General features: G+C 41.1%; 1 protein-coding gene across 2 annotated transcripts in view; it reads left to right on the forward strand.

Annotated features, from left to right (window-relative positions):
* Window positions 1-6,889: 6,889 nt before the first annotated feature.
* Window positions 6,890-25,603, forward strand: part of PPP1R9A (protein phosphatase 1 regulatory subunit 9A) — a 129,108-nt gene continuing 110,394 nt past the window's right edge. For both annotated transcript variants that reach the window (XM_053942876.1, XM_053942885.1), the window contains exons 1-2: window positions 6,890-6,960; window positions 8,076-9,749. In XM_053942876.1, coding sequence (XP_053798851.1) covers window positions 8,298-9,749 — 1,452 coding nt within the window. In that variant the 5' untranslated portion in view covers window positions 6,890-6,960; window positions 8,076-8,297. The remainder of the gene's footprint in view (window positions 6,961-8,075; window positions 9,750-25,603) is intronic.

Here is a 25,603-nt window from a genome sequence, read left to right on the forward strand (position 1 = left end):
TCTCACTTTCTTCTGGGGCTGCTTCTCTTCTGAGAGAGTGTGCATCTACTTTCTGTGTTGCATGAGAGTATTTGTAAAATAACGCAGCTTTCCAGAAGGCAGCCCTTTTCTCGAAGGACAGGAAGTGGAGCTTCCAAAAAGTGGAAGCTTTCCTTTTCCAGCCATCTTGACAGTGAAATGACAAGAGGTTTCCTTTGTCTAAAGATGCATAATGTACTTGCAGAGCTAACGGAATATAACCCTGCAGAGCAATAGAGAAACCCGGTACTTTTCCCACCTTTTTTTCCCCGCATTTTCCCCCATGGTGTCTCCAGGAGGCCCGGACAGCGCTGTGCCGGGGCTGGCACCGCCCCTTTCAGCCGACGGGAGGCGCCAAAGAGCTGCTGGTCAGCGCCGCGTTTGGGCTCGGGTGTGAAAGCCGCGGGGTTTAGTGAAACATCCCCGCAGCTCAGGGTCAGACTCGCTGTTCAGCACCGGGGCTCCTGCGCGCGCTTTTCTGTTACCCGCGCGGTTTGAAGGTTCTGCTTCTGCAAAACTGGCTACCTTATAGCAGCTATTGCTGGGCGTTTTGTACTGGGCAATGGCCCAGACGGTTCGACAGCTTTTCTCTTCTGTATCGTGCAATTGCTTGTTCTGTTTTATGCAAATATTTATGTAATCCTTTCCCTCTATAATGCTATACTAATTAACAGGAGTTTCCCTTCCTTTCTTAAAGATGGTATAGTTAAATCTGTAGACTTTAATTCATTAATTATTATGTTTTGTGTTTCAACCTGATGGCAGTGTTCTCATTTTTCATTTCAATGCGGTGATCCCTTCTGGATTTCTTTTTCTCTTACTCCAGTGCTTTAGTGTTAGCACAGAACTAAGGTAACCTATATTTCTACAGTGCAGCACTGTGATATTGTTTCTATGCTTTGGCAAAGAACACAGCTTTTCCAAAATAATGGAATATTTTTGGTTGGCCGATGTTCATTATGTGATGCCATGCAGAACACAATAATAAATTACTTAATGTTTTTATGCACTAAATTAAATTGACTACCAAATCTAGCTTTAAGGGAGTACTTTCACTTGATGGTGTGTTAGCAAGACAGTACCTGTAAGGTAAGGGAAAAGAGAATCAAAGTACGTGACAGGTAACCAAGGCAAGGAAACCAATATTTGGGATTACATTCTATAAGTGACATATAGCTGTTTTGAGACAAACAGCTATTTTCTCATTTTTACTTATTTAAATTACTAGAGTTTTATAAAGGAAAAAGAATAAACAAATTACACTAATGTACTTGTAACAAGCCTATGTGCATGTTACCAAGAGGGTGTGGAACACAGACTACTAAAATGTGAACTCAAATAGAGGCATAATCATCAGCTTCAGGGTGGAGCAATCCAGACAAATTTTTCTGACTTGGCAAGAGATTGCACGCTGCAAGGCAGCAGTGGTGTGCTGTATTTTGTGAACTCTGGACTCTGTTTCTCTCTCCAATAAGTCATCTTCTGCTCTCTCTACAATGTCAGTATAGGCTCCAAAGTGTCACTGAATTTGAGCAGTGAGTTGGAAAGAAGAACTTGCTGTCTTCTCTTCTTCATGGCCCAAAATGTTACCTGATTTGCCAAGGCAGCAATTCCTGAACTCAGTGATCAGATTTGCTTGTGTGTTATTTACTGACAGTGTCAAATACACTCATAAACTCTGATCATGGAGTATATTTCTCCCTCCTAGTACACTCCTCTCTTTTCTCCCAGTTTGGCTCACTAAGTGAGCTTTAAGACTAACAATGGATATCTACTGCACTATCTTACAATAGGTAAGAATACTGCACCATCTTACTCTACTATGTATCTCAAAATAGATAAGAAATATTCTAAGATAATGCTTTTGCACAGACTGCCAAACCCCATTAATTTCTGGATTCTAGATTCAGACTGTAAAGAAAAACTGCCTTTTCAATAGAAAATCAATGTTACAATAAGAAAATATTTCCATGAAGAGATAATTATTTAATTATGGTGAGGCTCTCAACCATCTCTTACTTCTGCTCTTCTGGTGTGAAATAGTTGAATTAGTAACATTTCCAAGTCTGAATCTTTCCCAATGATGTTGGAAAGGAGAGTTTTCTATACCATGTATCTACATATGATTCTTACCTGATGAATCAAGGTATGACACAGTTACCACTCACCTTGGAGGATCTTACTCACTTTGTCAACTGTTTTATGTAATCTGTTTTATGTGATGCTTCCTAACAGTTTTCTTGCCTAAACAGTTTAACATGAAATGTGTTTTGCTGGGACTTATTTTTAGCAAATCCTAGCAGATGAAATATTTTGTCTTTTCCTTTTCCATGAGATCATGTTTTTTTCTGCAATTAGCTGCCATCATTCTAGTTAGGCTGGTAACTAATATCTGTCTGTGTTTGGTGTAAATGCAGAGCTCAATATTGAGGGCTCATGAGGGAAAGCTGCATGAAATACAATTCTTTTGACCATTCTTAAGATACCTAGCTTTTAATGAAGGCACAACAACCATTTCAAAGTAAGCAGTTGTATGCAGTGTATATAATTCATGTTTTCTCCTCTTGAAAATTTGATTTTATTCTAGCCATAGCTGTGCATTTCTTGAATAATTTAAAAGAATGTTTAAGAATGGATGTGAAAGTCTCCTCAGAGTAACTGAGAAAAGGCTGTGCTAGTCTTAGTTTAGGCCTTCATATGCTAATATTTGCCTTTCTGATAAACTGCTAGAATATGCAGTTTTGTTATCATTAGCAGACTTTCTTCAGATATTTCAGGACAACGTTTATTTTTTGTTTTTTTGTTTTTTTTTAATGCTATTCTTGATCTTTCAAGTACTTTGACATGTTCTATGTAAAAACAGCACAATCTTCTGAAGTTGCCAAATTAGTGATATTAATGAGCTCCCATTTTTAACTATTAACAGTTTCCTATATAAAACAATTACACTCACAGCAACCACAGATTGCTTACGTTTGAAACTACAGTTATCAACCTATTATTATAGCTGTTTGTTGTATATTTTAGTCTCTGCTACTCTGGTTATAGGGAACCCTGACTTGAATGTACCTTATCTGCCAAAAAGTAAGTATTTCATTCAGACCAGATATTTTTCTTTAAGCTGGATTACTTAATAATAATTCATGGGAACTGTGAAAAAAATAGAACTCAATTCTCTTTATGTTGTGATATGTATATGGAAGAAAAAAACCACCTCACCACTAATGGATTGGCAGGATAGCAGAGAGAGGATTTCTTGGCCAGAGATCAGATTAAATAAATAGTTTCCATTTCTACGTGAACAGACAGACTTTATCTTGTAAGACTTGAAAGACACTGACAGGAGACAAATGATGGAATGACTTATTTCTTTTGCCTGAGCCATGTGGAAAAACTTGGATTGCTGTTCTGCTGTGCAAATAAATCACAATCACAAAAAAACCTGAGTGGCTTAAAAGCAGAGAAGTGACTTGAAACAGCCCATCAGTGACATCCAAAGTAAATATAGCAAGTAAAATATTTTAAGTAAATATAATTCACACATATAGAGTAGACAGAAAATCAGCTATTTTCAGTATTATGGGACTGCACCAAAACTGGTTTTAAAAGATACTGGGTATAATTTAAAGTCATGCCAATAAGATTAAACAACTTGGGTCTCTCCCTGAAAGATGTAAGAACTCAGAATCATTTGAATTGAGTTGTTACTGCATTGCAAGTAAAATGATTGTCATACTCTGTCATATGTAAATACTAAGTGGAACAGATTTTAAATCCCCATTGGTTGGGAAATTGAGTAATTCTATAAATTACTCTATAAATTACCAGTGAAGTTACTCTGATTTTATACTAACATAGTAAGAAGCCCCTTGGTCTCTTATCTTCTCTAAAGTATGCTGTGTAGCATTTTAGTATTGCTCAGGAATTAACAAAAATATCAATCGTACTTTAGCAAAGCCTAAAAATACTTTATAGTCAAATGGATTATCACAAAGGTACTGAAAATGTGAAAGGACACACAATTCTGATTTTTATAGTTAGATGCATAGCCATGTTAATATATGAAGAGATTGTCTTAAAAGGTAACATAACAATTGAAATAAAATACAATTAAATATCTTAGACATTATAATAATAATATTGTTTCACATGGGCACTGTATAAATATGGATGTAGATTGAAATTTTTTGTAAATGATTATAATGTAAGTTTGAATAACTTAGATGTCAGCAACCAAAGCTGAACATCTAAATAGGGCCCCAACTGTCTCTGATAAAGCAGCTAAAATTTCCAGTAGTTTCTGTACATCTTGCTTCTAATGAACCTGGGGTGGTATTGAAGGAACATGACATTACTTAAAATAATTTGGCATTAGATTCTGTTTCAAAGCTGAACATTTATGTTGTCCATTAACAGCACATTTTTAAGGAAAACATAAATGTATTATATTCTCTCTCATTGTGGAAATCTTGAGATTTAATGTGCATTGCTTCTATCAGCATCAGTGAGTTGTGTAATTTCCTTACTTTCTACTCAAATATAATATAGAGGTAGTTTGCACTATTCTGCCATGAAATAATACAACTGTTCTCTTAGGTACATTATGGGTAAGAAGTGGCCATCTTGTTTGCACAACTTCTGTTAGAATATTAATTTAATGATATTTGTGACTTCACTTATTTTGGATATTTTTCTAATTATCTTTATATAATTAGATGTGAATTAGTCTCTTTAAGATTATCTCAATTGTTTCATTGATTTTTTTAATGTTTGCTTGTGTCCCTTTTTTGATTGTGTGTGGGAATTACACAACTCTTAAAGATATATATCTGGTATATGCTAAGGACTTCAACCACCTCACATCCTTAGCAAAAATCACAAAGGAAATAAAATGTTTAAATTTCTGCCTTATGTCTCTATTCTTCTTCAATAATACCTGAAGTTCTGTTAACAAATTTTTATCTCCAAAAGTCAAGCGGCTCTCTAGGTGTTCCTACAGCTTCATGTCTACAAAATCATACCAATAGAAAGACACTGACAGAGAGGCTGTGTTGGTTTTTGGTTGGACTCCAACAAGGCTGGGCCTCAGATTTGTTGTAATATCTGATGTTTAGAATTTAATAGGTGATGTCTTGCTTAGTTGCAATATTTTCAGTCCTTGTGGAGTGAATCACCTGTAGGACTTCTTATTGCAAGCAGCTGTGAAAAAGTAATTCCTTCATTCTTCTGTTTTGGAACACTGTCTTGGAAGGGGAGTTTTTTGTGACTGCTTTGGAAGCTCAGGGGCTGACTATATCTTGGTTCATTATATTTTTCATCTGATCTCCTTTTCTCCCTGCTGTGTTGGGTGCTTTAGCATGGCCTTGCTCAGCAGCCCGCAGGGCATCCAGAATCCCCCACCTCCTCCCGAGGCTCCAGGAGCCTGAGCTGGGGCCATGCAGTGTGCCTGGACAGGCATTGCCAGCAGTGGGAAAAAAATCTGAAACACCCTCACTTCTGTTCCTGGCCTCTGGGGTATATATTTATCAAAATGCTGGTTTTCAGTCTGTAAGTTTTGTTGTTTGCCCGTCAATATTCATGCTGGTTAGTTAAACTTTATTGAGGCAAACAGTTATGTGCTGCATCCCCTTGGTACAAATTAGGTAGAGATTGACACCTGTGAATGCTTCAACAGTATGTAGTACCAATGCCTCAGTTTCATTAAAAGTAATGAATTAAGTTTGTGGATTTATAGACCTCATTTTTTTATTTCCAGTCACCACTGTCTTGCTTCTGTATACATAATAATTAGTCTTCCGACTTTGCAGGGTACATCCCCAGGCCATTTTCTGGATATTTATGCAGTTAGTTCAACGAACTTTGCTTAGGAATTGCTATGTGATTAAGAGTCATTACCTTCTCGGATTGCCCATTTTAGAAATTACCTAGAGATTTCATGTTCTGCAATTAAGTTTTCTTATTACTTTTATAAAGCCAAAACATATTTGCGGTGAACTCGCCTAGCTAACAAACAACAAAGGCTTTGTGGTTGCGCTTGTGCTCCAAGGGTGATCCTCCGTCCCTGTCAGCAGCTGCCAGAACAAGCCATGCCCACGGATGTGAGCGGTTTGCCGGGGTTTGTCACGAGCAAGTTCCTCGCTCGGGCAGCCTGGGTGAGTGGATCAACAGCGAGGGAAGGAACACGCTGGCTCCTGATCTATAGGGAGTTCTCCGTGCGCCCGGTGCCACCCGCGCCCCGCGGGTTTCCGGCAGCGAGAGGGAGCGGGGGCTTTCCCGGGACCCGGGACGCTGCCCCTCCCGCGCGGGGGCGGGCACGCTGCCTCCTCCGAAACGGGCGGGTGCCGGGCGGGCCCGGTCCGCGGGGGTCAGCCTGGAAACGAGCGTTCTAGGGGAGGGAAGAAGGGGATAATCCGGACCGGGGGCAGCCAGCGGGACTCGACGCTAGCGCCGCGGCCGCGGCCGGGCCCGTCCTCCGCCTCTCGGCAGTCACCGCCCGGGGCCGGACTGCAGCGGGCTGGCCGCCTCCCCCGCCCCGCCGGCGGAGCGAACCACTGCGGCTCGCCGAGGAGGTGAGGCACCTGTCACCGCGGGCGGCGGCGGCGGCGGGCGGCCCCGCGGCGGGCGGCGGCGGCGGCTCTGGGCGCGTCCCGCGGCGGGGGCGCGGCGGGGGCGTCGGCGGCGGAGGGGCGGGCGGCGGGCGGGAGCGCGGCCGCGGCGGCCGCGGCGCCTCATCCTCCCCCGCGCCGCCGCCGCGGGTGTGCGCGCGGAGCCGTGTCCGTGCCCCCGCTGCCGCCGCCGCCGCTGCCTGCAATGGCGTTGAGGAGACGCGGCGGCTGCTGCCTCCTGTCAGGCGGGCGGCGGCAGCGGCCGCTCTGCGCAGAGGAGGCGCGGGGGCAGCGCTGAGTCGGGCGGCCGGGGGAGTCCGTCGCGGCTGTCGGCTGGGTAAGGCAGCGTGCGCGCTCGGGGGCAGAGGCGCCGGGCTCCGCGGGGAACAGCGCTGGCACCGGGCTTTTGTTTCGCGGGGGCGGCGGGTGCGTGCCCGGGCACTGCCCTTCCGCGAGGTGCTGCCGCCCGAGGCCCCGCGGCTCCAGCCCGCTGGGGCGGCACGGCCGCCCGAGGAGGAGCCGCCGCGGGGGCTTCAGCGCTGCCCTCTCGGATTTATTGCCTTCTGCGAGGGCTGCTTGGCTCGCCGAGGGTCTCTGCCATGTCGCCTTTCCAGTTGCCCGTGGCGATCGGCGAGAGGGGAGCGGGAGCTGCGCGGGGTCGGGCGCGTCGCTGTCGGCGCGGCGGCCGCGGGCTCCCGGCACCGGCACCGGCACCGTGTGTGCAGTGGCCAGAGTGAGGCGTCCCCGCCTCGGCAGCGGCGGCGCGGCGGGGCGAGCGCTGGGAGCAGGAACGGAGGGGGAAGGAGAGGGGGCTGGCTCGGAAAACCCCCGGGGTGCCCTTCGCCGGGCTGCGGGGGCCGGGGATGAGCCCCTGGGGCCGGGGCGCGCGAGCGGTCCAGCGCCTGGCTCCGTTTCTGCATCTCCTCCTTGGTGCCTCCAGGGTCTTACAGACGATAAAACCTCTGCCCGTGACAAGGGGCAACTTTCTCTAATGGGATTTCACTTCCTTTACCCTGTCAGCTGAAGATGTCAACTTTGGGCACAGTTTTTGTATTCCCTTGAGCTGATGTTTAATTTGTCTTTCTAAGCATATTATCTTTGATCGCATTTCTACCATTATGTTTCTTTGAGAGAGCAAGGATTGTCTTGCAGTGCCTCATATTTCATGTCACATTACCTTTCCTTTGCATGCATATTTGTGCCATGATACTATACTTGTGAATGGAAAGCTATGATTATTTGTTCTTTCACTATGATGTTATAGATTGTAAATTATGCAACAGTAAATTTGAGAAAGTCTGTAATGCCAAGTTTTCACATGTCTGTGCAGTGTTTGTTTGTATTTTTTTTTTTTGGTAGTTTTTTGTAAACATGTCAAAAAGTGGTAAATGGAAATTTGTGACAGACTTAAAGTACCTGACATGGTTTCAGAAAACCTCCTTTCTATTGCAGGTTAAATCAGCCCTTGTTCTTGAGAGTCCTCAGTCGTGCTGCTTTGTCAAAATTGACCGTGTGCATTAAGACATTTGCCTCCAGATGTGTCAAGTATGGTCCTGCTGAAGGGCAGTGGCCCTTGAGGAAAAACACTCCTCAAGCAGAATCTCTGCTGTGGCAAACTACTGAGAGCGGTACTGCAGAAACTATGCAAGCAGGTTTCACACTTCTGAAGTAAACATGATGAAAACAGAGTCTTCAGGAGAAAGATCCACCCTCCGAAGTGCCTCTCCTCACAGAAATGCTTACAGAACTGAGTTCCAGGCGCTGAAAAGCACCTTTGACAAACCGAAATCAGATGGAGACCAAAAAGCGAAAGAGGAAGGAGAGGCCTCCCAGAGCAGGGGAAGGAAATATGGCTCAAATGTCAATAGGATCAAGAACTTATTTATGCAGATGGGCATGGAGCCCACTGAAAGTGCTGGAGTTGCCCCTAAAACCAGGGGAAAGGGTGGCCCTCCATCACCTCAAAGACGAATTAGGCCCAAAGAATTTGTAGAAAAAGCAGATGGTTCAATCGTAAAGTTGGAATCGTCCGTCTCTGAAAGGATAAGTAGATTTGACACTATCCATGATGGTCCTTCCTATTCCAAGTTTACTGAAACTCGGAAGATGTTTGAGCGAAATGCTCATGAAATGGGACATTCAAATCGCTATTCCCCAAAGAAAGAGAAAATAATTTCTAATGAACTTCCAGATGAGTGGTGCAGCTCTAAGTCTCACAGAGGCAGCACTGATTCACTGGACAGTCTTAGCCCAAGGACAGAGACTGTCTCTCCAACTGTGAGTCAGCTCAGCGCAGTTTTTGAAAACACTGACTCACACAATGTAATCGTAGAAAAGTCCGAAAGCAACGAAGAGTACTCTGTAACTGGTCACTATCCACTAAACCTCTCATCTACTGTCACAAATATCTCCTCCTCAGTTGCAAACCTTGAGGGTTTCAGTCCTTTGAAAGAGTCCAGCACGTGGTCTCCCGCAGTCAAACAGAGTACAGGTGTGATGTCTGTTGAGAACTCTCAGCAGACTAACACGCCCTTAACACCGAGACAGAAAGTGTCCACAGGCACTTTGGCAGGTTCAAAAACAACTGAAGAAATAAAAAAGACCACAGAGGCAAGTGCTGATTCTGTTGAGAGTTCTGCAACAAGTCAACAGGATTTGGTTGGTGTGCTTGACAGCGAAAGATCTGTGGACAGCTGTGCTAGGAGTAAGTCAAAAACAGAGACGGGAGTTTTGGTGCAGCAGAAGGAACAGTCAGAACATACAGAAGGTGTCTTTGACCGGCCTGAACCTGCAGAGTTAACAAGAAATGTAGCTTCAGGTGGTGATTTTGCCACAGATGCTTCTGAGTCCCATTATGATGAGGAAAGTGAAAAAGATGGGCATGAAGATGTGAATAATTTTCAGAGTTCCCATGTGTACATGCATTCTGACTACAATGTGTATCGGGTACGATCCAGGTATAATTCTGACTGGGGAGAGACAGGTACAGAACAGGATGATCTGGATGACAGTGATGAAAATAACTGTTATGAACCTGATATGGAATATTCTGAAATTAATGGGTTGCCAGATGAAGATGAAATCCCAGCCAACAGAAAAATACAGTTTAGCCGGGCTCCAATTAAGGTAAAGTTTCTTATGTTCCTTTTTTTTTACAGTTTGGTTTGTTTTCAAATGCAGCCCTATTTGAAGGAGATTTTGACATTTGATCTTGCCTCCAAAAAGATTTCAGAGGATCTTTTGATACATGTCTTTATTGCAGTCAGTGAACATAATCTTAAATGAAGTAAGGCAGCTGAGCTCTGATGAGCTCGTGTCATTTCCTAGATTTTCTGATGCCTGACTAAACCAGCAGAATTTGAGCATGACAGCTGGGCTTGTGAAGCTCAAGAATTTTGCCATGCATATTTTGACTTCTATGACTGCACTGTAACCACATTGTGAAATGTCAGTGTGGGTATTTGGTGATTTTTGTGCTGCTTGTTTGATTTCATATGAAATCACAGCTTCTTGAGATTGAAAGGCTCTTCCTCAGCTCTCAGCAGATTCTTAAAGTACCTGTATTTAGAGACTGTGTCCTGAAGTACAGTGTGATCTTGTAGTAGAGGACTGTTAATATTCCACATCTCAATCAGTATCATCTTTTGTAGTAGCACTTATTTAAAATTTTAAAGCATTTATATATATAGAGAGAGTGTATCTTAGTGCTACAGAAAGGTGAAATCAACTGACTGAAATACCTAGTGAAGGGTGTGCTTTTTGCAGAGCTGTTATGGTTTGTTTTTAAGTACCTTGAAATTACCACTAAGAATGTTGTTTCCAGTACATTTCAGTTCAAGAAAGAATAACTAGTTAATGGCTTGTTAAGTTTTGTTGTACCAGCTTTTCACTGCTGAGTCTCAGGGTTAAATATAAAAGCATTTTACTTCCAAGATGATTTTAGTACATGTGTGTGATGGTTTGACCCTGGCTGGAGATGCCACATGTCTGTAATGGACAATTAAAAACCATAGCAATTGTTGCAGAAATGGCTTCTTGAAACAGAAGTATATCATAGAGTACTTGAAATGTAAGTACACATTAAAAATGTGTAATTGAAGTTGACTGTTTTCTTTGTGTGATTTTAGCAATGAAAATTACTAAGTCAATGAACAGAAGTGCCAGTGTTAAAGTAATATTTACAAAATCTGCATTCACACTGCCTGTGGTTTAAAGTGGGGTGGGATGTGTATTGTAATATGAAATTTTCATCTGAATAAAGCAACCAGATTTTCATGTCTGTTTATCACAGAGTGGAGTAAAAAGAACTGTCCTACTTCATGCTTTGAAAAGAGGATTTTTACACTGAAAGAAAGAAAATATTCCAAGACAAGATAATGGATTTTTCTTATAATTTTAGTTTGTTAGTGTTCTATTCAGGCTTGCATCATGAACCAAAATTTCTAAGTATTTTTGTTCCCTCCTGATTGTTCTTATATTTAAAGTACCTGGTTTTCTTGAATTCTTGAGGGGAGGTGAAGTGGGGAAAACCTTGATTGCAAAGAAACTTGTCCCCTCCTTGAGCTGCTTTCCAGCATAGGCTAATAGACAAGATGTACTAATATACAAGATGATGTTCTCTCTTCTGAAAGATCTACCAGTTGTTTATGATGGTTCCAGCAGATGAAAATCCAGAAAGTGACTCCACTGATTTTATTCTTGAGATGGTCAGACTTTTCTGCTGTTACTAAAAGAGCTAATAGTGACATTTTTACTTCAGTGTATTGCTGTTTGAATCATGCTGTCATGCCAAGTGCTTTAAGAGTATTTTCTCAATTATTTGTATTTTTTTTCTTTTCAAGTTTTTCATGCTATGTTCATTTCAGATTACATATTGTACAGAAATAATAATAGTCCATTAGGAAAATGCTCTGAAAGTAATTTTTGTAAATAATTAAAAGATTACATTTGTCATGGGTTTAAGCACAAAGCACTCTTAAAAAGCTTATCCAAAGTAAAAGAATCATTGCTTTAATTATTCTGGCATCTTTATTGTAGCTAGGAAGAAAAAAGCATAAAAGCTGTGCTGGGAGAGAACATTGTAGGAGGGTTTGAGAGGCTTGGGATATCCCCTGCTTTTTGTCCTGGGTGCCTCCAGTGCATGCAATCTGTTAGTCATGTGCGGAAGCAGAAGTGAGACCATGTGAAAGGCTGGCCCTAGCAGGAGGAACTTCTGCAAAAGTTGTGGAGAATTAAAAGCTGCCTCTGGAGTGGCTCTCCCTTCTCTGTGCAGTTTCCTCGGCAGTGTGACGCTGTGTGAGCCAGGGCAGGCTGCCAGGGTCATCAAGTCACTGCCTGGCCACACTGCCGTGGGCAGGGACCCAGGAGGGGCAGCTGGAGGAGCCCCTGGAGGGTCCTTGTGGCTCCTGAGTCTCTGGGCTCCTGCACTCCTCCTCCAACAGGGCTGCCCATGGGACACACTGCTGGGAGGCAGGAATGGCTCTGGCAGCAGGTTTCTATGCAGCGCAGCTCTCAGTGAGCAGTGCAGGCAGCAAGAGGGACTTGTGTTCTGTCCCCTCACACAGTGCCAGCAGATGAACTTACCAGTCACTGCCCCACCTGTTACACAGAGATGTTGCATCTGACTGAATAGGCAGCAACTGTTTAGGAATTTTTCTGTTCTACACAATTTTTTGTGTTAGTGGGCATGACTGGTTTAATTAATACTTAGTTGAACATCATCTCATGCATGGTGTGATTACAAGAGAGGAAAATACAAAGCAATACAGGAGTATTTTCTGAACTGTTGAAAACTGATTTGTCTTTATGAAAGCGATGCAATTAGTACTCGACTATTTTGTTAGGTAGTGGTGTGCAAAGTCCAACCCAAACTCTGGATGTTCAGCATTGATTTCAGTATTGTGCCTTCACTCTCCTCCTACAGGAGAACTCTGAAATAATTAATGAAGTTGGTCTTTGAATGTGTGAACTGTGGAATCAGTGGGTAGTTATTGCCATAAAGTTGTTACTTGAAGATCTCAACAGGTTTAGGTAAACATCTTTAGACTACTTTTCTATGTGACTTCTTCAGGCAGACATGTAAGAGACTTTTTTGTCGCTCTAAGGGAAATGCTGAGGACTATGAGAAGCAGTGAAGTATAGGCAGAAGGATAAATAAATAAAATCTTACCAAAATGATAAAGACTGAAATTTCTTGTGTCCCAAGCAGGAAAAAGACTCATTTATTGAGAAACTCACTATCAAGAGGGAAGACTCAAGTCAATGCATGCAGGAAATTGTACTGTGTTACAGTCTGTAATTTTGCTGTCACAGATCCCATGCTCCATGGGCCATTTGCTCTGCTCTAGGATTATGGGATATATTTGCTGATTTCATCTCTGTTGAAAGTCCCTTTAGGAGTAGGTGACTGCCCAGAGGCCACTGCAGGCTTGGAGAGTTTCTAGGTATTTGGAGTGTGTATTGCTGACATGAGCAATTGTGTGTGTGTGGGAGCTTAAACCAGCTTGGTGCTGTTAATAAACAGGAGTACAAAAGGGCCCAAGAGTGGCTGTGGACAGGAGTGTGTTGCAGAACAAGGGATGTGAACATTTCTGTAGCTGTTCATATGACTGTTTATGTAGTGATATAGAGGCTTTTATCAGCACTGCCCTGCTCAAGTGTTGAGATACTGTGTTTGTGCTCAGGGATAGAACTGAAGCTCTCCAGGGCAAGCGTAGGAGGTGAAAAAGTTAAGTAAATGGGATAAGGAAAAACATACCCTGGTTTTTCCAGGGATACTTTCCTACCAAAGAAACAAAACAACACCCCCAACCCCACCTCCCCCCCCGCCCCCAACCCAGCACTCACTGATTTATTGGTCTTTCATTGGGTTTCGCAGGGTTTCCTGAGGGTTGGGTCAAGTACTGCTTCCCAGACACTGCTGGCTACTTGGACAAGGTTTGCCTGTAAAGCAGAATTCATTAGCTCGTGGCTTTCCACACCCTAGCAAATGGAAATGTATTGATTGTCCAAATCATAAGTAGTTTTTTGAGCCATGCTTCTTCCATCTTGGGTAGAATTAGGATGAAGAGCAATGTTCACCTTTTCCCTTTCCAAGTCCATAGTTTCTGCTGCCCTGATAGCTGCATCTTCAGTTAGTGCCTGATTTCTGGCACCAGGTACACGTTAAACCATTTAAAGCTGTTAACAGCAATTTGTGTCTCCTGCTGAGCTTCCTTTTGCAACCTTCTGCTCCACTGACTCTGTCCTACCAGCCAAGGGGTTGGGTATTATGTGATCAAACCGTATGGCAGACAGCAGGGGACTTGTGGTGCTGTGAGGGGGTTTGGCCCAAGCTGCTGCTGCTGTTTTTAGCATTCTCTAAAGCTTTCTTAGGGTGCAGTGGTGAAGGGACATCTCTGCAGACCTCTCTTGAGTTTTGGGGGTAGGTGGGAGAGAAGGTAACATGAAAAAAGATACATAGCAAATGGCGCTTCCATCCTTCAGCTAATTCCATATGAAGAGAATGTAATCACTAGTACCCATGCCTCCTGTTGTGCTTCCTCTCTTTTGTCTGGCAGCATGACTGAATTTTATACCCCACTATATTTCAGTTTTCCAGATCATGTCTTGTTCAAATGGTCTTCCAGAATTGGAACTAGTTCTCTCTCTCTCTCTCACCTTTGAAGAAAATTTACAAGTGCTGTGATTATAGTTAGTGTAGAACATAAATGAAATTTGTATTTAACAGTTGCTTTGAAATTTTTTTACAAACTTCTTATAAAAATAATTTCAAGGAATGAGTATTTCTTTCAGTTATTCCTCATTTCTGAAGGGACCTGAAAGATCATTTAGGTCCAACCCCCCTGCCATGGGCAGGGACTCCTTCCACTAGACCAGGTTGCTCAGTTCCATCCAGTCTGGCCTTGAACATTTCCAGGGTTGGGTATCCACAGCTTCTCTGGGCAGCATGTTCCAGTGTCTCACCCACCCTCACAGTAAATTAAACTTACCCTCTTTCAGTTTGAAGCTATTCCCCCTTGTCCTGACACTACAATCCCTTGTAAAATGTCTCTCTCCATCTTTCTTGTAGGCTCCCATCAGCTACTGCTGCAATTTGGTCACCCCTAAACCTTCCCTTTTCCAGGCTGAACAATACCAATTATCTCTGCCTTTCCTCATAGGAAAGGTGCTCCATCACTCTAATCAACTTAGTGGCCCTGCTCTGGACTTGCTCAACAGTCCATATCCTTCCTGCACTGGGGACCCCAAAGCTGGGTGCTGTGTTCCAGGTAGGGTCTTTCTCCCCAGAGCAGAGAAGAGCAGAGGGGCAGAATCCCCTCCCCTGCCCTGCTGCTTTGGATGCAGCCCAAAACCATTTGGCTTTCTGGGAGGTGAGTGCACTCGGCTGGGTCATATTCAGCCTCTCATCCACCAGCACCTCAAAGTCCTTGTCAGGGCTGCTCCTGGTCTCTTTATTCCTCCAGCTTTTATTGATACTAGGGGTTGCCACAACAGAATGTGTTCAGGAATGTAAATAGTGGCGGAGAAAGAATCTGAAACAATCTGGCACTAATTACGTTGGAAATATTTAATCTAAAATATCATTATTCTTTATATAATAGCCATCATAATAAAGTATGCTGAAAGCACTTTCAAGTCTTAGTGTAAAAAAGAAGTATTTCTTTGCCTGATGCAATGCTCACTATTGTATTTACTTGTTGTTAAAATGTTGATGAACTATTTTGGATCATAGGAATAATAAGAGAAAGTTACCCATCCACAGGCACTGTACAGTCCAAATTTGTCACTTCTATGTGTGTTTTACTTAAATGAATATTGAGTTGGATTTCAATGATCTCCACATTTTCCACCCCCAGTGAGCCTGTGATTCTATAAATAAAGTAGTCACAGTGCATGTAGGACACTTGTTGTTTAAGGCCAGTATTGAAGACAGAAGTTGCAGAAAGATCCTGAGGCTTTGTTAGATTTGAAATGATTACAGAATCTGAGAAATTAATCCACTTTTTGAATGGGTTAATTATGAAAGCTTACAGATAAAAAAAAGATGCGTAGCTCTTTCTGAAATAATTGAAAGAATATTTTGTTTTCCTTAAATTTGGTTCACTACTTCAGCTCCTGTGTTCATGTAGAAGCCTAGAAGATAAGAGAACTAATATGTGTCCTCAGACACAGACAGCTGAATAGCTGTAGAGCCAACCAAGGATTGTTGGTAATAACATTCTGTGAGAAAGATAAGAATGTTTCTGAAGAAGGGGCCATACAGAGGAACGGCAGCCGTTTGCTGAGACTAATGTTCTCGTTTGGGATCCTGGAGATAAGCACAACACTGTACAGCACAAGTGCAGGAATGAGGTTGAGAATGGGGCCTGAAATGTTGACCAAAGGCCAGCCCAGTCATCAAGACTGGTCAACATTTGGTGATCATAAAGACCAGCAAAGACTGGTAAAGCCCTCCAACCCTTTCCAGGAGCACCTAGAAAATCAGACTGCCCATGGTAGCTAATTGGCATTGAAAGTGAGAAATGTATCTCCAGGGTGGGCATAATTTACTAATAAAATTTTGTAAGCTCTTACGGACCCTCTGACATTTGTTGTTCCTTTTGACCACGAGTATCTCTGAGTTTTGGATGCTCCCTTCCCCATAAGGGTGGGATTCCACAGTGCATGCTTTGTTTACTGCGTTAGGAGTGGATGATAGTTTTGGCTAAAGCATGAAACTAAATATTAGGTAGGCTTAGTCTCTGACTCCTGTAGTGTTGAATATATCACCAAACTTTTATGCTCATATTCAAAATTCATAAAATGGGAAGCAAGCTGGTAATTAATTTAATTCATCTCGATGTGTCAAGTATTTTCGTGTACAGAGCTATTGGCTGGGTAGCTTGGAACATGTCTGTTCTGCTGCATAAAATGAACTTAGGCTTTTTTCCAGGTATTGTCAAGTATGGGGAATTCTACTGACTTTAATATTTAAATGTGTTGTACTGCAGGGATTGTCCTAACTTAGATTATTCATGAAAAACTGTGTAAAAAACCAGGTTCTTTGCTCTGGCAATATGCTCTTAGGGAAGATGTTTTTATGAAAGGCAGAACCTTTTATATGTATTTGTCAAGGAAAGGAATGAGAAGTAAATATTAAGGATTCAGAGGCTGGATGCACTCAGATAACAAATAGTGAGGGGATAAAGCATTTCAGAAACTACTGTTTTGATTCAGTCACTGTGGTGAACAAGGATACCTCATAATTGCTGTGGAATTTTACACCTTCACCAATGAGTGTTTTGCACACTATTTCAGGTGCAAAAGGGTTTTTTTAAGTATATGTGGAATTATTTGGCTACAGTAAATAGAATAAAGTTATTTCCCTGTTACAATATGCTGTGAAGTCTTTAACTCTTATATAAAAGTCATAATTTCACTACTAATTCTAGGGATCAGCAATTCCTGGGTGCAGTGTTCACACACGTAGCTCTTGAACTAAAAACAAATAATGTTGCCTAAAACCTGGGTTTCATAAGTATTGAGGGCATTCTAGAAGGACTGTGTGTAGAAACAGAATTTGGATTAAATTATTTGCATCAGAGGTTTATGTGGTTTAAATTGAAAAGGGTTTCCAGTTAAAGGTTTTGAATTTCAGAAATGCAGACTGAGAAACTGTAGGGAAATGTTTTGAAATTAGCTGAACCAAAGAGCAAAGGGAAGTCTTAGATTCAGAATTAGAAAAAGTGCGTAGGATTTTCATCCCAAGAAAAAGCAGACTATACAAGCAGAATGATTGCAGACCTAATCAGAAGAAAAGTCAGCCAAAGAGAACATCGTAAGTTAGCCAAGAACTTGGAAGGAGTGGCAAAAGTGGTTGTTGAAAAAATGAAGAATGTCATAAGAGTTCAAAAGTCTTAAATGTGACTAAGAAGTTGCCAGAAGTCAAACTGAGTTTGACCTTGTAAAGGAAAATAGTCCGAGTAATAAAAAGCTATTCATCCATTACAATTCAACAAGAAAGGAAGGTGAGAGTTATGCAGTGGATATGAAGTTATATTATCCCAATTTATTGTGGAAATTCATATAGTGAATTGAAGAAGAAACAGGTTCCTAGTGCTCAGGTTTGTATGGGGCTGGGTCAAAGAAGCTGTGTTTTAGAAAATCTTGCAGCACATATTTCAAAACTAAAAGAGCACTATCAAAGTAGAAATGGTATTTAACTGCAGAAGAGCAAATTTAATAGTTGTTTTTCAAAAAGTAGGAAAAAGTTGGTTCTGGCTGCTTGAAAATTATTATTTTTTTCCCCATAGCAAAGCAATAGAGAACACTTTTTAAAGAATCAGAGGCAGAGAGGCAAATGGAATACATGTAAATGGATTTATCAGAGGTGGTATATGACAGACTAGATTAGGATCTGCCTTTGATAAGATAAAAGACCTTGTTAAAAATTTCAGTAGTTCTGTCTCAGGAAGTTGGAGCACACTAATGACACTTGCTTTTGACGGAAAGTGGGGAAGCCTTATCATTGCATAGGATTACAGTAAAATATGGGTGACTGCGAGGACTTGAGTAGTGGGGATGGATTTATGAGCTAAGAACTTTCACAGTAAACTAGTGACTCATTTGTAGGGGATGACAGCTAAGGAGAAAGCCGCTCTGACTTGCTCCCACAGAATGACAGCAGCAACCCGTGATGTGATGCCACTGTGAGGAAGGCAAATATCATTCAAGATAACATGAAGCAAAATATTTTGGAAGCAGTAGGGAATTATGGGTGTCATTTTAAAACTCACAAAGGAAACTTCATCTGGACCGTGTCTGATGGATTCTGCTTAAGGCATGTGGCTTTGCAGGAAGAGCTGGAGCAACTTGATGCTCTTATGTGTCTTTTTTTTGGTTAATTCTATCCTAAAACAGGGGTCTTAAGAAACTTGTCTTGCTCATTGAGTGATGCACAAGGCCTGAAAAGGACCATTATTGCATTTCTGTATTCAAAAGAAAAGGCACCTGAAAACTAAGTGGCAGCATTCCACTTTTAAGATGGAATTGAATGTTTTCCAACTAAGATGAAAGAATTTTAATAGAAGGCACTCTTCCTACATTCCTGATAGACTACTGTGTTGTGTAGCAGTGTCTGTTAATTTTTTAAAGTCTTGTGATTATCTTTAGCTCTGTTGACCTTGAAGGCCAAAAATAATCTATTAAAAAGACTACCAGACATTCCTGTAATCAAATGGTACAAAGTAATGTATGTTATTCTGTGGTGTCTTTTTTTATATAGAAAGTGTTCTATTGGGAGAAGCTAATTTTACTCGAGTTACTTACAAGAGTTGATTCAAGATACCCATCAGATCACTCAGATAATTCCATATGATAAAGTTAGTGGAAGGTGTGAGTACAGAATTTATCTCCAAGACCTGTTTACCGTGTGCTGTTATACATAAAGCTGCGCTTCTTAGTCTATGCACATCCGCAACTTCTGATGTTCCGCTCTGTAGTTTCCATCTGCCTTAATATTCGGTGAATGATCTCAAGGGCATCTCAAGATGCTGGTTCACATTGGTATCCTCCAGTGTTCAATCTATGCTGCATGTAGACCTAGGAACTTCCATTTAATAAAATCACTGTATTTCGCATTAGTTGTTTGAAAGCAATAAACTATAGAGGCTTTTAAAAGTCATGCTATCAAACTCCTCTCTAATTCATCTCATTCATGGCCTTTATGATACAGCATTAGGATTTTTTTATCTAGCTTGTAATCATCTTTACATCTTTATAAGCTTGCAGTCATCTTTAAGATGGATGGTGATATATTTAGGTTCTGACATACTCTAGATTCCTTAGATGTGTAGAATCTGACATACCTATTCATTCTGCCTTCTTAAAAACCCAAAGATACTTTCTCATTAGTGTTAGCTTGAGTGATTGCCCAGTAGATTTCATTGTGCATGGACCATTTAAATAAAATATTCAAAATATGGTAGTGTTGTATTTTTGTATTTTTTTGCAAGGGCAAACCAGAGAGAGCACATTAATCCAGAGGTTTAGAGCACTCTTGAAAAAAGCTGGTAATTTAACAGTGTGGAAAAGTGCACTAATGCAAATGAGAATGTTTCAGTATGACATTTGATAGGGACTACCAGACTGTATAGCTCTTTATTCCCCTTTGCCCAGTCATTTTCCTCTGAAGTAGTTGCTCAGTTTTATCTTTCTTAATTTAGTAGGTTGACTAAAAAATGTTTGCTTGATATTTTGCACATTTCTTTCGTGTTAATATTTGACTTGGGGAGGAGGGAAATACCATAAAAGAGTAAAGAGAGGGGCTCTTTTTTTCCTTTTTTTTTATTTTTCTTTTCTCTCTTTCTTTGTGTATGGCCACTGAAAAATTCTCCAATCTTAACAGCTGTAGATCCAAAATAACTGTTGAGACTTACTGTGGTTTACTGCAATGCATTCCACAGTCATTACCAGTAAGTCTTGACCATTAAAAAGGGGAAGTTGTGCCTAATCAACCTCATAACCATCTGCAAAGAAATTACTGTCTTAATAGGTGATGGGAGAGCAGTGGCTGTTGTGCACATTCACTTCAGTAAGGCTTTTGACGTAACATATTCACAGAGAAGCTTGTTGAATATGGGTTAGATGAGCACACAGTGAGATAGGTTGGAAACTGGCTGAACAGAGAGGTGGGAAGCCACAAACCTCATCGAGTTCAACAGAGAGAGGTGCAAAGTCCTGTGCCTGGCCCCATGCATCATTATATTCTCGGAGGCATTCCAGAGCATGGATCCTCTTCAGCTTTGCAGAAGAGGCTCCAGGGTGCTGGACAACATCAAGTGGAACGTGAGTCAGCCATGTGCTCGTGTAACAAGGAAGGCTGATTTTATTCTGGGCTGTATTAGCATGAGTGCTGCCATCAGGTCAAGGGAGGTGATCGCTGCTCAATACCACTGAGGGCACATGTGGAGTTCTGGGCCCTATTCCAGGCTCCCCAGCACAGGAGACTGTAGAAAGTCCAGTGAAGGCCCATTAAGATGATTACAGGTTTGGAGCATCTCTCCTGTGAGGAAAGGCTGAGAGAACTGGGACTGCTGAGCCTGGAGAGGTGAAGACTCAATGGTGGTCTTATTAATGTATATAAATACTTGAAGGGAGGGTGCAAGGAAAACAGAGCCAGGCTCTTTCCAGTAATGCCCAGTGACAGGGTGAGCACCAGCTGAAACACAGGAGGTTCCCTGTGAACATTAGGAAAGTCTTTCCCTGTGAGGGTGACTGAGCACTGACACAGGTTCCCGGAGAGGCTATGGATACTCCATCTTTGGAGATACTCAAAAGCTGTCTGGACATGGTCCTGGGCAAGGAGTGCTATGCTTGAGCTAGGGGGGTTGGACCAGATGATCGTGGTAGATCCCTTCTAGTTTGAGCCATCATGTGGTTCTGTTGCTTCATTTAGATCAGAGAAAAACCATTTTCCTAATAGTGAATTTTGGTAAAGGAAGCAGATAAATTGCATCCCAGATAAATGATCTTAATGTTATTATTTGTAAAATATACTAAAGTGACTTCTTGTATTATTTATCAGGTTTTAAGACTGCATGGTTTTGCAAATCCAAAGGTGGTGCAGGAGCTCCAATAGGTTTGATTGTAATATTTAATGTTGTTTAAATCTATTTTAGTAAGAGTTAATTGCATAAGCTTAAATTCTTACTTTGTAATAAAAGATAGTTAAGTTTAAGGATTGATACTAGACTTCTAATGTTTCTTGTTAATGAAAAGCTAGGCCCGCCACTGCTAAGAAGGATTTTAAGGGGTTTTTTTGGGACATATTTTGTTGTATGCATAAGCAGATTGACCTAACCTTCTAAGTAACGTTTAATAAGGCAAAAGATTTTGGGGAAATATTTAAACTAATTTAATTATGAGTTTAATTTTTATGAGGAAAAGGAAAAATTTAAAACTGCCTATGCAAAAATAAAACTGTTGAGGAGTAATGTTCATTTGCAGCAGAGGAAAAGCCCATCAACATTTTGCATGTAGTAGTAGCTGAGGTCTGGATGGCTGGGGTTAGCCTTGATTGGAGTGGGAATTCCTTCATTGGAATGGGGATGTGATCTGATGCCCAGTTGAGTCCAAATTCTCAAAAGCTGTGGTTAAATGAATAAATATTCTTATCCTGAGCTGTACATTTTAAGTGAAATATTTAAATTACTCACTTTGTAAATGTACCAAGTTGCTGATTTTGTCTAGTGTATCTAGTTTATCTCTCCAGTTGTGAAGGAGGGAGGCATTTTGCTGCACTGCTAAAGCTTAACAGCTCTCAGAAGAGAGATGAATGTGCATGTCTGGAGATGACCAACAGCCATTTCTGAAACATAAGAGACATTAGTAAGAAGTCTTTTGAATACTTCTTTGAAAAAAGGGTATATAAGATAGCAAATAGAATAAATAGTTTTCACTCCTTTGGCTTAAAAGTGGTTCTATTGAAGCAGGCCTCTGTTGCCCTTATATGATTTGGGTTATTCATTTTATCTTCCTAGTGCATAGGGTCACTTGTGTCTCTAAGCCCCAAAGAACCACAGTAGTTAATCTGTTCCATTAAGAGCTCCATGTTTCTGAGTTTGAGAAAGCTGGATTTAGCTTGAGAACACTGTGCTGCTGGAAGCTAAATCCAGCAGTGAGAAGCCTGGGGGCTTGGCAGCAGTGGTGGGCGAGCAGGGGTGGTCTTGTGCCCCAGCTGGGCGATGGGGTGGGGGCACAGGCTGGGTCGGGGCCAGGTCAGTACCTGGCACTGTGCCCTGGCAGGGTCCTGCTCCAGCTTTCATAAGCCAGTGGTACTTGGCAGCACTTCACTTGCAGCCTTTAGGACTCAAAGAAGCCACAGGACAGGTTTTTGGCCTTTTTTTAAGAGCTAGCTGCTTCCTGCTGCACCAGTAGTCCTTCAGTATAGCATTATCCAAAATACACAGTTGAACTCTTAACTTCACCATTTTGCCTCACTTGACTACCTGATGCTACCTGAGCATTGAAGAGATTTCTGGGTTTTAAAATGTAGTCTCTCTTTTTCCTCCTTTCCCCCTGGGCCCCCCACCCCCTCCCCTGCCACTGATTTTGGACACATCCAGAGCTGCAGTTTTGTGATGGCCCAGGACAGAATTTCCCTTTCTATCCTCAGTTTGCTTGTTTTCTAGGATTATATACTTGACATTTTGCATTGCATTTAAAAAATGGAAAAGACAACAAAGAAGCTTTTAAAATAATTTTGTTTACAATTTTTTCATTGTTCTATGCAGATCCTGTTCATCATTTGAGTCAAGAATTTAATGTGGTACCTTCACCAAGTTTTTGTTGCAGCATTATATGTTGATTTTGTTTATTGTATTTTATTATTTATAATGAGTAAATAATGTGTGAAATATATAGCTTCATATCCATAGAGGCTCAATGAATGCTGTTCATTTTTTGGTTCTTGTACTGTCCACAGATTATTCTCATCTCAGGCTTTGCTTTTGATAGCTTGATTCTTTATTGTGTGAGAGACAAATAAAATCTAGATGTGCCATATGTTCTAGCACAGTTTTCCTTAAAACTGTGGCTGAGACCTGAGAGGAGAAAAAGTGTTTTCTGTCTGTGTTGTGTAGTGCATCTGCTTCATCTGACCAACTTATAGGCAAATCTACTGCCACCACTTTTGAGAGGATACACTTGTACACCTAGAAAAATAAGAATTAAAAGAACAAACTTATTTGTGTATGCAAATACTTGACTAATAAAATATTGTAGTGGTAATTCATCAGAATGTTTTGAAAGATAAATTTTTGTCTTAAAAACTCTGTAATTTATTCTTACATTACAAACAACACTCCCAAGGGTGTGGGGCTTGCTTTAGCAGCAAGAATTTTTGCAGTACAGGGTAAGCCTGCCAGGAGGATGTAGCAAAAGTCTGTTAAAGGTAAATATGTCATGACCTCTCTGGTATTAGGTATTTTTTTTTGTTCTCTTTTAAACAAGAGTGGTACTATAATCATGAAATACTAGATGAAATTCTTTGTCTTTTATTAGCACTAGAATTCCAAGATATATCATCACTTGGTGACTTGATGAATAATAGCTGTCATTTAATGACTGGCTAGGATTACTTTGAAAATAAAGGTCAAAATTTTATCTTTTATCTCACTACTTGAAAAAAAACACTAGCAGTAGATGAAAAGGAGGACTGTCTCTCATACCCCTTTCGGACCTCAGATTTTATTATGTTTCTAAAGTGAAAAAAAATTCAATCATACAAGAAATTACATTTGAAACATTTTGAAATAACTGCTTCTGCTTACATCTGTATTAGTCTATTTGGTGTAGATATCAGTGTCACCACCAGAAATAAGATATTTTTGGGACTCCTAGACATTGTGCAACTCTTCACTATGCTGCTGTCAGGAACTTGATCAGTAAATTAGTTTAGTAGTACTGGTAACAGATTTCCAGGGATTACCAAGGATTACACCACCGACTCTGATTGAGAACACTGAGCTTGCATGCAAGGATTCCTGAGTGCCCATTACTACAGAATACAAACCATACTGCATAAGAATGGCAGACAATGGTGCAGGCCATGGAGACCATCACTACAGCATCACTGAGTCCTGTGTCATTTTCTGCACCATTTGAAATAAAAAATAAGTGATCAGTGTGCATTTGTAAGAGGACACCTGGATAGACCTGATGATGGCAGTGACCTAAAGAAATGCACAGCTTTTAATTTTTTTGATCTTATGGTGCATTCAGCAGTATTGAATAGAGTGGGCATTAGGAGAGTTACAAAACAGATGGTGCTTCCTTTTCTCATGGATGTGTGACAGCAAGCAAACTTAACAGAATGAGAAAGTTTGGAACAGCCAAAACTTCAGAAGTGACAATGTTAAAAAGCTTCTCAAATTGAGATGACTTAGGGGAATTTTTCTTAAAACTGGAAACATGATTATGATTATTAGAAGGTGAGGCTGAACCATTGCAAGAATTGCCAGTGGGCTTGCCACCTATGAGACTGTAGGATATTTTTTAGCATATTGTAGGATACCTAGCAGTGAGACTGTAGGATATTTTTTAGCTACGATAATAACAACAATTGTGGGCCTTTATTCTGTGCTTTGGCTTCATTTTCCCAAAGCAGATAGCCCTGGGAATTGTAGTCTGTTATGCAAGGAGCCTAAAACAGTGCACTGAACATGTAGTCTTCTGTCTAATTATACTAAGTACTGGTGGGATGTTCTCTTCATCCGCTTACTCTTAAGAATTGTGTCAGAAAATGGCTGCTTCAGGTAGATCTCTTAATGAAACTTTCCTGGAAATAGTTTCAATGTCTATTAATATTCAGAGATGCAAAGCTTGTATTAATAAAGGAAATTACTTACAATTCCTAATTGTCAGTACATTGCATGGATAACTAAAAAAAAATTGTCTAGTTTTTGCCTGGCAGTTTATAACAAATGGCACAGATTCATGGAAGAGGCTGTAGTGCCTTCAATTGAAAGCAGTTTTTTAGTTTAATTACTAGCCAGTGAGTCTCCTTTGTGTGATCACATCACACCTCTAAGCTGATCAATATTATGTTTAGCTATTTTCTAGCACTTAATGAGATTTCTTACTGGTCTTAGAGTGCAATGTACATCATCTAATGAAGGCTAGAAACTCTGCAGGTGTGTTGAAAAACTGCAATAACATTTTAGTAAAAACTTTTTCTGATCCATACAATTAATAAAAGATCAGGCAGAAGGGGTAACCATCTTTGGAAGAAGTGCATAGGAAGGGGACTTGGACCTCCATAATTTTCTAGAAGAGCATCTACCTAAACACTGCACCATAGGTTATATTGTGTTCTTCCATCATTTCAGTTCAACCTGGGACCAAAAGAACTGTCTGTACTGGATGATTTTGCAGGTTCTGGTACTAGGAGGAACACAAGGGCAAACACAACTGTGTAGCTTAATGTTTAGACTATTTCC

Source organism: Vidua chalybeata, chromosome 1 (genome assembly GCF_026979565.1).
Source record: "Vidua chalybeata isolate OUT-0048 chromosome 1, bVidCha1 merged haplotype, whole genome shotgun sequence".
Classification (NCBI taxonomy): Eukaryota; Metazoa; Chordata; class Aves; order Passeriformes; family Viduidae; genus Vidua; species Vidua chalybeata.